This window comes from Natrix helvetica, assembly GCF_964273705.1.
Source record: "Natrix helvetica genome assembly, chromosome: 1".
NCBI classification, from domain to species: domain Eukaryota; kingdom Metazoa; phylum Chordata; class Lepidosauria; order Squamata; family Natricidae; genus Natrix; species Natrix helvetica.
This window is the reverse complement of record NC_138548.1, coordinates 365842926-365856325: the sequence shown is the minus strand read 5'-3', so window position 1 is coordinate 365856325 and position 13400 is coordinate 365842926. Positions and strand designations below refer to the sequence as shown.

The window sequence follows — 13400 nt, the reverse complement described above, 5'->3', positions numbered from 1 at the left end:
CCTGCTCCTCCCTCCCTCCCTTCTCCTTTCTTCGCTCCCTTCCTTCTTTTCATTCCCATCGCCTTCTTTCCTTCCTTCTCACCTTCCTTCATCCAATCCCTTATCTTCTCGTTCCCTTGCTCCCTTCCTCCTTTTCATTCCCATCTTCTTCCTTCCTTCCCTTATCTTCTCCCTTATCTTCTTGTTCTCTTACTCCCTTCCTCCTTTTATTTCCTTCCTTCCTTTTCTTTCTCCCCCTTTCTTCTTCTTTTCTTTCACCCTTCATTTCCTCCCCCCTTATCTTCTTGTTCCTTCACTTCCTTTCTTCTTTTCATTCCCATTTCCTTCCTTTATTTCTTCCTTCCTTCCTGCCTTCCTTCAACCTCTTATCTTCTCGTTTCTTTACTCCCTTCCTCCTTTTCATTCCCATCTCCTTCCTTGACCTTCTCCCTTCTTGTTCCCTTCCTTCCCTCCCTTATCTTCTTGTCCCTTCACTTCCTTTCTTCTAGTTCCCAATTCCTTCCTTCCTTCCTTCCTTCTTTCCTTCCCACCTCCCTTCCTTCAACCTCTTCTCATTCCCTTGTTCCCTTCCTCCTTTTCATTCCCATCTCCTTCCTTCCTTTTCTTTCTCCCGCTTCCTTCTCCTTCCTCCTTTTCTTTCAGCCTCCGGCAGCCCCTTTGCCCGGAAGGGCTCAAAAGGCGGAAGCTTTCGGGGGGAGGGGGACAGTAACACAACCCCCCCAGGAGAAGGACTCCCCAGTCAACCGACCCAGAGACACCCCCCAAAAAAATCCTCAGGGGCTGCCCCTCCACTTTGTTCCTGCATTGCAGCCCCCATCTCCAGATGGGATCTGGGTGGGAGGTGGGAGGCGGCAGAAAGAACTCCAAACTCTCCTCCGGGGCTGTCATGAACAGCCCCTCCTTGAGCTGTGCCCCCCCCTCAAAGACTGAAGGGATCCCCCTCCCCACAACTCTCCTCCAGTGGGTGAAGTCAAGGGAGACCCTGCCCACAAACCGATGACGCTGCAGAAGGGAGAATTCTCATTGGTCCTTCCGCTTCTCTGGGCCCCTCCCCATTCCGATGTTCTAAGAAAACTCCTCCCCCCCTCCCCGATCCAGACCCACCGATTCCGCCTCTGGTGCTGGAAGCGTCCGCGGGCTCTCCCTATCCCTGCTGGTGAGGCTACTGGTCCGGATCTCTGGAAGCGAAGGAGACCCCCGGTAAGGATCGAGCTCACGAAGAGGGGAGGGGGTGGACCATCAGCTCTCCTTGGGGAAGTGGGGGGAGGGGGGGAAGAGGCTGGCATCCCTGGGGTGGCTCCCTGTGATGCCCTCCCTGCCCTTGGATAAAGCCAGGAGGGCGACGCGGGGAAGCGGCCACCTTAACAAAGTGAAAGTAATTTAAAAAGGGGGGAAAGCCATTGGAAAGTGAAAGGAGAAAGGGGGGAGAGCAGCCCCCGCCCGCCCGCCTCTCTTTTCGGCCCCCGAGCAGTTCGCGTCTCCTTTAAAACAAAAGGGGGGGCGGCTTCTGGTTGGACGCGCCCGCCCGCTCTGCCTTTTCCCCGTCATCCTTCCTGCAAAAAAACAAACAAGCCACCGTCGTCTTTCCTCCCCTTTTGCAAGGAGGCACAGAAGCCGCTAGGGGGCGCGCGTTCTGGAGGGGGAAAAAAAAAAAGAAGCCCAAAGCGGGAGTGATGGCCCTAAGAAGTTTTTTTTTTTAAAGGAAGAAACCGAGCATGCGCGGGAACTTCTGACCGGTTGGGTTGTGTGTCTGTTGGAAGGGGAGGGGGGTTTCAAACTTGGGGATTTTTTTTTTCCAGAGGGGTGGGTGATGTCACTGCAAAGGTGGCCTCTCTAGGACTTGGCCCCTCCCTCCCCTTCGTGGGCTCTTCCGCTACAACTTGCAGGGGAAGCCTTGCAGGGAATAGGCGCTGCCTGGTGAGTGGGGTGGGGGTGGGGGGAGCTCGTGCTGGGACTTGCAAGGGGCTCTTGCAAAATCCTCACCCAGCCTTTGGATTCCTACTGGGGGTGGGGGTGGGAAAGGCCCTAGGCCCCATGTTCCCCGGCCCTCCCCTTTGCAATGCAGGTAAAACTGGTTTTTTTGGGGTGAAGTTGAATCTTGTGCTGGGAGGATTTCCTTAAGTCAGCTTCGTTTGGAAGGAAGGAGGTTCATATCCCTGGCCTCTCTAGGACTTTGGCCCCCACTTTCTGGTCAGTGGGGGCGGGGGGGGGGCGGAGGAGGTCTGCAAGGGGGGTCTCACCCAGTCCTTGGATTGCTTCCCTTTGCATGCAGGTACCAGCTGGAGGGCGGGTTTGGGGTGGGGAACAGGGTTTCAGACCAGCCCTGTTGCTTCCCCTCCCCTCCCTGGAAAAAACACAGCATCATCCCCAGGAAGGAGGAGGGGATGTGGGGGAGGCCTCCATCTCTCCCCCTCCCCATTTCCATGAGAGAGCCCCAGAATGGGAGTGAGGGAGGGAAGGGAGTGAAGACTTGCATTGCAAAATACAAAGAGGACTCCTCCCCCCCCCAATGGTGTACTGAAGTGGGGGGGGGAGTCTCAAAGGTATTTCTGCTATTTGCGGTGGGCTGGGCTAAAACCTGCCCTCTGGCATCCCCTTTGCCAGGAAGGGCTCAGAAGGCAGAAGGTTTCCGGAAGGGCGGGCAGGACAGTGACCCCATGTGATTGGGGGGAGGGCCAGTCCCAAAGAGGATGTGTGTGTGTGTGCGCGCGCACGCGGAGAAGGGGGGGGCATGCAGAGCAAGTCTCACCAGTGTCGGGAGGAAGCACTTTGAAGAATAAATTGAATAACTAACTGTAGCTGCCTGAAAGAAAGAAAGAAGGGAACCCAGATTAGCACGGCTTCTTGGCTAGCTAAAAAGATTCAAACGTGTGATTTTATACACCCTTTCTGAGTTTTGGTCTAAATCTGGGGGGGGGGGGGGGATTGGTGACGTTTAATCCTGTGTTTATTGCTGGGAGAATTTCCTTATTCAGCTTCGTTTGGAAGGAAGGAAGGAGGTTAATTTCTTGCCTCTCTAGGACTTTTGCCCCCACTTTCTGGTGAGTGGGGAAGTTCTTCTTGGTGGTGGGGAGACAGACCTCCTGCTAGGATTTGCAAGGAAGTCTCACCCAGTCCTTGGATTCTAGCAAGGGGTGGGGGAAGGCCCTGGCCCCATGTTCCTCTGCCGTCCCTTTGCATGCATGTGCCGGGGGCGGGGGATAGACAGTTTCACACCAGTTGTGTTGCTTCCCCCCTCCCTGGAAGAAACAGCATCATCCCCGGGAAGGAGGACAGGATCTGGGGGAGCCCTCCATCTCCCCCTCCCCATTTCCTGGGGTGGGGGAAGCCCCTGAATGGGAGTGGAGAGAGGGAAGGACTCCACCAAAGCTGGATTCCACTCCATTGTATTGCAAAATACAAGCAGGACTGGGGGGGAGGGGCGGGACACACCCTCCATCTCCCCTACCCATTTTCTGAGAAAGCCCCTGAATGGTAGTGGGGGGAGATGCCGTATTGTGGGAGCCACACATGTATTTCTGGGGACCAGGGAATCCTCATTAGCATTATTGATCTTATCTAGTTGGGTCAATCAACAAGAAAGCAGCCAAGGTCAGAGGACACCAAGGACTCCACATCCCATTAAGCTGGCAGTATGGTTGGAGCATTGAATGTGAGCACAGATGTCGGTGTCCCTTCATATGGTTTGGGCATGTTGGGTGAACTGTGCCCTTGTTGTGTCTCTTGAAAGGGGCATTTCTGTCAGAAGGACTCAACCAGCCAGGGATTTCCAAACTTTGAGGATGCAACAAAGCCACCGCACCCATCCGGGAAAACGAAAGGCGAGGGACGATGGATATCAGACACTTAAAGGGGGGGAACTGAAAGTGCCTACAAATGTTTTGTCTGAGATTCAAAGTTTGCTTCAGCCAATGTCGAACTCAAGCGACCAATTGCTGTGTGTTGCTTGCTTGTTTGGGCGAATGCCTCATTGGGTGAGGGATCCCTACCGGCCGCCTTGAAAGAGGCGGTTGTGAGACCCTTACTCAAGAATCCTTCCCTGGACCCGACGGAACTAGCTAATTATCGTCCTGTCTCCAACCTTCCCTTTTTAGCGAAGGTTGTAGAGAATGTGGTGGCACAGCAATTCCCACGGCACCTGGAAGAAACCGATTATCTAGACCCGCGCCAGTCCGGTTTCCGACCCGGTCACAGCACGGAGACGGCCTTGGTCGCGTTGGTTGATGATCTCTGGAGGGCAAGAGATAGGGGTTGTTCCTCTATCCTGGTCCTATTAGATCTATCAGCGGCTTTTGATACCATCGACCATGGTATCCTATTGCGCCGGCTGGAGGGGATGGGAGTAAGGGGCACCGTTTTACGGTGGTTCGGCTCCTACCTCTCCGACCGGATGCAATGTGTGTTGGCAGGGGAGCAGAGGTCGACCGTGAGGTCGCTCACTTGTGGGGTGCCGCAGGGGTCGGTCCTCTCGCCCCTTCTGTTCAACACATATGTGAAGCCACTGGGTGAGATCATCCGTGGTTTTGGGGTTGGATACCATCTGTACGCTGATGACACTCAGCTGTACATTTCCACCCCAACGAGGCTGTCGAAATGATGTCCCGGTGTTTGGAAGCCGTTCGGGTCTGGATGGGGGACAACAGACTCAGGCTCAACCCCTCCAAGACAGAGTGGCTGTGGTTACCGGCGCCTCGGTTCAACCAGTGGACTCCATCGCTGGCCATAGGGGGCGAGCAACTGCCCCCTGTGGAACGGGCGCGCAATTTGGGCGTCTTCCTAGATGCCCGGCTGTCGATGGATGACCATGTGGCAGCCGTGGCAAGGGGGGCGTTCCACCAGGTTCGCCTGGTGCGCCAATTGCGCCCCCTATTGGACCGGGACACCTTACGCACAGTCACTCATGCGCTGGTGACGTCTCGTCTGGACTACTGCAATGCTCTCTACATGGGGCTCCCCTTGAGATGCACCTGAAGACTACAGCTAGTTCAGAATGCGGCTGCGCGGGCTATCATGGGGAGTACTAGGTACTCCCACATAACACCTCTCCTGCGCAAGCTGCACTGGCTGCCTGTGGTTTTTCGGGTGCGTTTCAAGGTGTTGATTACCATCTTCAACGCGCTCCATGGCACAGGACCTAGTTATCTGCAGGATCGCATCCTACTGCATACATCCCTGCGACCAATTCGCTCTCACAGGGAGGGACTCCTCCGGGTGCCGTCCACCCAGCAATGCCAATGGCCGGCGCCTAGGAGTAGAGCCTTCTCTGTGATGGGCCCAACCCTCTGGAATGACCTCCCCCCCGATATCAGAACTACTACCGACCTCCGCTCCTTCCGACAAAAACTTAAGACTCACCTGTTCCAATTAGCTGGCCTGGCCCATTTATAGTCCCATTTATACCTCCTGGCAAATATTTTACCCTGGGATAGTTTTTAGGGGTGTTTTTTAATGTATTTTTAAATTTTTTAAAATTTTAAATCTAACTTTAACTATTGTACAGTAAACTATTGCTACCTCCTCCAGCCACATCTATATTTATTTTATATTTATATTATGTATATCTACTGTTTTTAATATGACTGTACACCGCCCCAAGTCCCTTCTGGGAGAGGGGCGGTCTAGAAATCAAATAAAAGTTAAAAGTTGTTTCCCGAATTAAGAGTTAATTGCTTGGAGAGAGCCGTGAATGAGATCCGTTCCCTGAAGAAGCAAAGAGGAACGTTGGGTGGGCTGTGAGGGGGGAGAAATTCCCCTAAATTTCTACCTTCTATATTCTGGATTATTGAGGGTTCCTGAAGATTTTCCTTCTACCTCTCCTATCAAGGGAGGCCTACTTGCTTTCTTTGCTCTGGCCTAGGCCCACCCGGGAACAAAAAAGAGGTGTAAAACAGCTGAAAATACAACATTGATTCTGAAATCTTGTTTTCTTTTCAAACTCGCAGGTAGAAGTTGTTTGTGGATCAAACTATCTCATAAGTAAGGAAGGCTAGATTGTGCACCGAGATTTCTCCAGGGCTCTTTGTGCAATTTAAGTCCAATTGGCGATCCATTGGCCCGTTTCATATCCTCAGTCTTGGAGATCCAAGGAGCTGTTGGCATCTTTTTGCACCTGGATTAGAGAATAGAGGAAAACATGGAGAGACAACGCCCATTAGATGCAGAAGCTGGACAAAGCCCTCCCGTTGCTCCGTTTGGGCAGATCAGGATAAAAACTGAGCCGAAGGACCCAGCGGAAGACTTTATCAGCTCGGAGATCCAGCGTAAAAACTTCAGGAAGGTGTCTTACCAGGAGGCCGAAGGTCCCCGAGGACTATTCAGCCAACTCCATCGTCTTTGCCATCAGTGGTTGAAGCCAGAAAGACATACAAAGGCAGAGATGTTGGACCTGGTGGTTCTGGAGCAGTTCCTGGCTCTCCTGCCCCCACAGATGGAGAGCTGGGTGCGGGAGTGTGGAGCAGAGACCAGCTCTGAGGCCCTGGCCATGGCTGAAGGCTTCCTCCTGAGCCAAGCGGAGGAGCCGAAGGAGCAGGTCGAACTTCAGGTGAGAGTCTTCTTCTTCAGAGCTCAAAGGGGGTCTTACATACGTCTTAATATATGTCATCTATGGAGATTCTCAATCATCTAGGTCAACATTTCGTTTCTCATCCAAGAAGCTTCTGAAGAACTGAAGAAGCTTCTTAGATGACAAGCGAGACATTTTCAAAGGCAAAAAAACAAAAAAGTCTAGTTGGTTGTCTTTTGGAAAAAGCATCTTTGGAACACTGATATATGTTGATGTTTTTAACTTTTTTGGCATTATTAACACAAGGGCTTTTCTTCTGAAGATGTCCAGTTGTGTCTTCTATAGAGAACGTATTTGGAACAATTGATCCTTTTGATATTTTCCACCTCACAAACTTAAGAGCAAAGAATAATAATTTATTTCTTCTGATGGTCTCTCTATTTCCCCATCTTTCTTATCAGGTCCAAAGGCCACTCTCGGGGGCCGTTCCTCAACATCTGGATGAAAAGAACAAGCCCTTAAATCTTTCCCAGGATCGGTTTATTTGGAAGAACTCCCAGGAAAGTCGAAGTTTGGGCATCTCGCCAGGTAAGGGACGGTGCTCCTAAGCTGCATGAAGTTCTTTCAAGAAAGTCCAGCTCTCTTTTGCACAGTGGTTAGAATGCAGTATTGCAGGCTAATTCAGCTCACTGCCAGGAGTTTGATCCTCACCAGTTCAAGGTTGTCTCAGCCTTCCATCCTTCCGAGTTTGGTAGAATGAGTACCCAGATTATTGGGGGCAATATGCAGACTCTGGAAACTGCTTAGAGAGGGCAGTAAAGTACTATGAAGTGGTATGTAAGTCTCAACTACAAATATTCTCCTTCATTGAAATGCTGCCATTTGTGATTTAGAATGGAAGGGATCAGTGATTTTAGGCATTTTATAACTATGTGGTTGTGGACTCAATGGTGGGATTCAGCCAGTTCGTACCAGTTCAGTAGAACCGGTAGCTATCTTTTTGTACACTTCAGCCAACTGGCTGATCCCACCACTGGCTGGCCCCGCCCCACCCTTCCCAGCCATTCCTTTTCTGGTCTTGTCTGCCTTGGCCGCTCGCCTAGTTTTTGATAAGTTATCTAACATGTACATGGTTACCCGTAGTCCTCAACTTACAACCACAGTCGAGTCCAAACTAAATCATTTTTTAAATTTTTTTGCAGTTGACCTTAACAGGATGAAAAGGCAACAGAATTTTTCAGTAAGAATCAGTAAGAAACCTAGATGGGAATCAGTTGTAGCAGAAATGGCTTTGGATGACATAAAGCAGTCACAAGCACCACCACGCCAACCACTCCAACTTGGAGAAAGCAGCCCGTCGGATATCGAAATAAATAACGATACCTCCAAAATTGAAAACAGTCTACCTGAATGCTGGACACTGCAACAATATAACAGTTTCAGAGGAAAATATGACGGACTGGTAATTTCTAACAAAAAGTTAGGTTGCAAGTATTGTGCAAAACACGACTTCCTAAAAATGAAAAGTATTCATGTGTCAAAAGAATGGAAATACTTTCAGATTGAGGCATCAGGGAGAAACAGAGAGGTAAAACAAGCTTCTCTAAGGAAAAAAATGAAAGAACATTTTTCATCAAAAGCTCATAATATTTGTAAAGCGAACATAAAACAACGTGAGCAGGCTTCGATAGCAAAATATGAGTAAAAATTATGTACAGACTACTTGTAGGGCATTTACAGCCTGGCACAAAAATGTCAACCATTTTCAGACATAGAAGATGGGCTGGATTAGATGGATTAGCTATGGGAATAGGATTACATTCATGTAAAACTGCAGTGAAAATAGTTGATTTCATTGCAAATGAAATTTAAAAAAAACAATTATTTACTAAAATTATTGAAAATAAAATATGTTTGATTATTGACGAAGCGTCAACAATATCTTGCAAACCAGTTGTTATACTTTTCTTAAAAGTTGAGGATTCTGTTACATCACCAACGATTTTCCTTGAGCTAGTTGAATTGGAAAAACTAGATGCAGAGACAATATGGTCTTCAATTGTGGAAAGTTTAAATAATGTTGGGCTTATTGAGAACTATCTGAAGCAAAATTTAATAGGATTTGATGGTGCCAGCGTTATGCTTGGGATAAAATCTGGAGTGAGCCCTAGGATAACAAAAGAGTTTCCAAATCACCTCCAACTTGTTTTAGATAATTCGATGAAGGAAATAAAGCAAGTACATCATTTTAAAATATTTATTTATTATTGATAAAATATATACTATTTTTCATCAATCCAGTAGGAACCAAATTGAATTTACCAAAATATCAGAACAACTTGGAATTGAAATTATAAAAATTGGTAGTATTTTGGGACCAAGATGGGCTGCCTGTAGCTTAAGGACAATCCTAACGCTGTTTCCAGCGTTACATCACTGTTTTCATTCAAATGAAAAGTACTTAGGTATGGTTGCCTGTCTCTAAAATACATATTTTATAACTGATTTAGCATTCATGATTGATATTCTAAATTAATTTTTTTTTCTTTCAAATGCACTGCAAGCAAAAAAATACAGACATAATAAAGGCTGGAAAACTTGGAGTAAGATCTGAATAGAATAGAATGACAAAATTAGAATTGGAAGGGACCTTGGAGGTCTTCTATTCCAATCCCCTGCCTAGGCAGGAAACTCTACACCACTTCAGACAAATGGCTAGCCAACATCTTAAAAATCTCCAGTGTTAGAGCATTCACAACTTCTGGAAGCAAGTTGTTCCATTGATTGATTGTTCTAACTGTCAGGAAATTTCTCCTCAGTTCTAAGTTGCTTCTCTCCTTGATTAGTTTCCACCCATTGCTTCTTGTTCTGCCCTCAGGTGCCTTGGAGAATAGTTTGACTCCCTCTTCTTTGTGGCAACCCCTGAGATATTGGAATACTGCTATCATGTCTCCCCTAGTCCTTCTTTCTCTTAAGCTAGACATACCCAGTTCCTGCAACCGTTCTTCATATGTTTTAGCCTCCAGTCCCCTAATCATCTTTGTTGCTGTTCTCTGCACTCTTTCTAGAGTCTCCACATCTTTTCTACATTGTGGCAACCAAAACTGGATGCAGGATTCCAAGTGTGGTCTTATCAAGGCATTATAAAGTGGTATTAACACTTCATGTGATCTTGATTCTATCCCTCTGTTTATGCAGCCTAGAACTGTGTTGGCTTTTTTGCCTAAATGTAGAACCTTACTCTTTTTACCATTGAATTTCATTTTATTAGATAGTGCCCAATGTTCAAGTTTGTCAAGATCCTTCTGTATCTTAAGCCTGTCTTATGGAGTGTTGGCTATTCCTGCCAGCTTGGTGTCATCTGCAAATTTGATGAGTTCCCTGTTTATTCCCTCATCCAAATCATTGATGAAGATGTTGAAGAGTACTGGGCCTAAAACAGCCTTGGGGTACTCCACTGCATACTTTCCTCCATGTAGACACAGTTCCATTGAGGACTACATGTTGAGTGCAGTTGGTCAGCCAGTTATGAATCCATCCGGTGGTGATGCTGTCTAACCCACATTTTAGCTTATGGTTTACTTTATCAAATGCCTTATTGAAGTCCATGTAAATTATATTGACAGCATTCCTCTGGTCCACTAATTTTGTCACTTTGTCAAAGAATGCAATAAGATTAGTCTGGCATGATCTGTTTTTGACAAACCCATGTTGGCTTTTGGTTATTACTTTGTTTACTTCTAGGATTTCACTGATTCATTGATTGATTATCTTCTCCAGAATCTTCCCTGGCATTGAGGTCAGGCTGATAGGTCTGTAGTTTCCTGGATGTATTTTTTCCTCTTTTGGGGGAGTTGGGAAACACATCAGCTCTTTTCCAGTCCTCTGGCAGTTCCCCTGTGCTCCAGGATCTCTGAAAGATATAGTTCAGTGGTTCTGAGATCTCATCTGCCAGTTCCTTCAGAACCTTGGGGTGTAATCCATCCGGTCCTGGTGATTTGAACTCCTCTAGGGTAGACAGGTGCTCACTTACCATTTTCTTCCCTATTTTAACGTGTTCCTAATCTGATTTATGTGGTGCTGTTTTTGATAGGTTGGACTGTTTTTTCGCTTTGTGTAAAGAAAGATGCAAAAAATGAGTTAAATAGTTCTGCTTTCTCCCTTTTGCTTGTCAGCTTCTTGCCGCTTTCTCCCAGCAATGGACTAATTGTTACCTTGACTTTTTTCTTGTTTTTAACATGTTGGAAGAAGCTTTTTTTGTTATTTTTTACTTTTGTCAGAAGCCTTTCTTCATTGTGTGACTTAGCTTTCCTCACTTCATCTTTTCAGGCTATTTGCTGATATTCTGCCAGTTATGTGCCCCTTTTTCCACTTTTTATACTTATCCTTTTTGTCTTTCAGTTTGTCAGAGAGTTCTTTATGCAGCCATGCTGGTTTCTTTTGAGAGCTGTCATTTTTCTTCTTTGTTGGTATTGTTCTTGACTGGGCTTTTATAATCTCATTTTTCAAAATTTCCCAAACTTCTTGAGCTTCTTTTCCCCTTGAGGATTCTCATCCATGGAATCCTTCCCAAGCTCTCTCTTAAGTTTATTGAAATTAGTTCTCTTAAAATCCATTAAGTCTATTAAAGCATTTCCTAGCGGAAAAAAAAGTTGATGAATTAATTGCTTCAGAATCCTTCAAAAATATAAAGGTTTGTAAAAAAATCACCAACTTGTTGGGCTTCCTCAGGGAAGATTTTTAGAAATCATCGTAACAAATTTGAAGAAAAGACTAATGGATTGTGAACATTTAAAAACTGATTGTAGCCAATTTCAAGACAGGGATAAATTACAATTTCTCAAATTTTTGGAGCCAGATTACTGGAATATTGACAAAGTAGTAGTTCCATGGGAAGCAGGTGAAGAACAATTGCTCATATTTAATGATGTTTTTAACTACCAAATTGATATTAATAATTATTGAGATTTTGTGGAAAAATTGTTTAAAAATTCCCAGAACTATGCAATTCCTGAGAGTGTTCAAAGAGCTAAAAATATTGTTAGAACAATTGCTATAAGTTCAGCAGAAGCGGGTTTTTCAAACATGAACATGATATGTTCAGAGAAGAGAAGTTACCTAACTGTTTCTTATATATCAAACATAATGACTCTTAGTCTAATTGGCCTACGTCTAAAAGTAGGGGATCCTACTCCTACAGTGGAAATATGGTTAAGGATAAACCACCTTACGTAACAGTTTTAGTAGTTTTTGCCAGGTATTATATAATAGTTTTTCATTAATCTTTTAAAACTCTTATAGCAAAATCTAGTTTTCTGTACTTTTATTGTTCTTATTTAAGTGTCAACCCTGAAGTGAACATAGCTGAGGTCAATTTGGAGGCTTCAGGGTTGACACAGAACAGAGGGAGGGTGGGGAAATAGATGGGATTTTGTAGCCAAAATAACCGAGCTTTCCTGTGGGAACCCGAGGACATTCTCACAGGTAGCTGGCCAGAGGAGGAAGGAATTTACCAAGCAATCGGCCAGCTCTTGGATCAGACAACGTTACCAGTGACTTGGGTGAAAGGGTGATAGGGTTAATTAGGTGAAAGCCAAGAAAACTTTTAGAGTCGGCTTCCACCAGTTGTGCCAATATGATGTATCCAATAAAACTGTTTTTTTGAGGAACTTGACTGCCTCCGAGTTTTAATTTCTATGGGTGCACCACTTGGAATACTGACATTAAGCATTAAATGCATGAAATAAGGCAAGGCAAGGAGGGACTGGGAGGGGAGGGGTGAGGCAAGGAGAGGCTGGGTGGGTGAGTATGGCCAGGGGCGTGGCCAGGGGGTGACAGCATTCAGCTTCCTAAAACACTCTGCACCTCTGTAATTTTGTTAATTACAAAATGCGGGCTTGGCTTTGTGACATCCCGATCCAGCAAGCAAGGAGTGTGAACTGCACAGAAAATTCTCTTTCGTTTGGTTATGAAGAAATACTGTATTTTCTGGACTATAAGACATGGTGTGTTCCCCCACCCCACCCCCCCAAAAAGTGGGTCGAAATCTCTGTGGTCTTATAGACCGAACATTGTGGTGGGAACGTGGGAACACGAGACTGCTGCTGAGCAGCTGATTGGCAGTTGAATCAGCCTCCTGGAATACCGCCAATCAGCTCTTCTAGGTGCCGAATGTTGGCGGAGGTGATCAGCGGTGGCGAATAGGAGATGGCAAATGGGCTGTGGCGAATGGGCGAAGGTTATCCCCTCCACTTAGAACAGCTGTATTCTTGGGAGGCCGATCCAACCGCCAATCAGCTGCTGACGAACCACATGCTGTGGCTGCGATAATGTGCTGAAGCTGACCTGGCTGTTTGCTGCAAGGACACTAGCCAGATGAATACCGATGGGTGCTGGGAAGCAGAGGCGGGTTTTTTTTCTTGTTTTCCACCTCTAAAGCTAATGTGCATCTTATGCTCTGGAGCGTCTTATAGTCCAAAAAATACGGTATCCCAAAAGTCAGATGTACACTACACATCTTTCTAGCAAACAGCAAATTTTGAAGCTCCAGGTAAAGAGGATTCATTTTAGGATTAGTAACCACAGTTTGCATGTTGCAGGTTCCTAAAGGAATGCTGGGAAACTCTATTTTAAAGAACATTTGTGGGAGGGGTTCAGAATAGCCATTCTCTTCATGAGTCTGTAGAGACCTGGCACCAATCAAAACACTGTTTGTGAAGCAACTGATCAACACTGACAGTGTAAGCCACTAGTATATGAAAATAAGAGCAAACTCCACTCCCTCCTGGTGCTGATGACGTTACCAATTTGGTAATGAAACATCTGCAAGAAAACCATCAAGCTCAGAGAGCACCGAGGACCTCACAGTTCAACCCTGAACTACAAATATTATCTCCTA

The 13400-nt window shown here is 46.3% G+C and overlaps 2 protein-coding genes across 3 annotated transcripts in view; one reads left to right on the top strand and one right to left on the bottom strand.

Annotated features, from left to right (window-relative positions):
- LOC309384778 (zinc finger MYM-type protein 1-like) overlaps window positions 1-13400 on the bottom strand; it is a 194791-nt gene that overhangs the window by 129939 nt on the left and 51452 nt on the right. The window lies entirely within an intron of this gene.
- On the top strand, window positions 1093-12165 carry LOC309384812 (zinc finger protein 232-like). 2 transcript variants are annotated; one of them, XM_081938607.1, is made up of 4 exons: window positions 1093-1200; window positions 5943-6541; window positions 6964-7090; window positions 7705-12165. In XM_081938607.1, the coding sequence occupies exons 2-4, from the start codon at window positions 6134-6136 to the stop codon at window positions 8205-8207; spliced, it is 1038 nt and encodes a 345-aa protein (XP_081794733.1). In that variant the 5' UTR covers window positions 1093-1200; window positions 5943-6133; the 3' UTR covers window positions 8208-12165. The 2 variants fall into 2 exon arrangements, with proteins under 2 accessions (XP_081794733.1, XP_081794734.1); XM_081938608.1 differs by lacking the exon at window positions 1093-1200 and adding an exon at window positions 1790-1917.

Coding starts and splice junctions, on each gene's coding strand:
- LOC309384812 (XM_081938607.1), top strand. CDS start 6,134: ATGGAGAGACAACGCCCATTAGATGCAGAAGCTGGACAAAGCCCTCCC. Junction 6,542..6,963: donor AGGAGCAGGTCGAACTTCAG/GTGAGAGTCTTC, acceptor CTTTCTTATCAG/GTCCAAAGGCCACTCTCGGG. Junction 7,091..7,704: donor AAGTTTGGGCATCTCGCCAG/GTAAGGGACGGT, acceptor ATTTTTTTGCAG/TTGACCTTAACAGGATGAAA.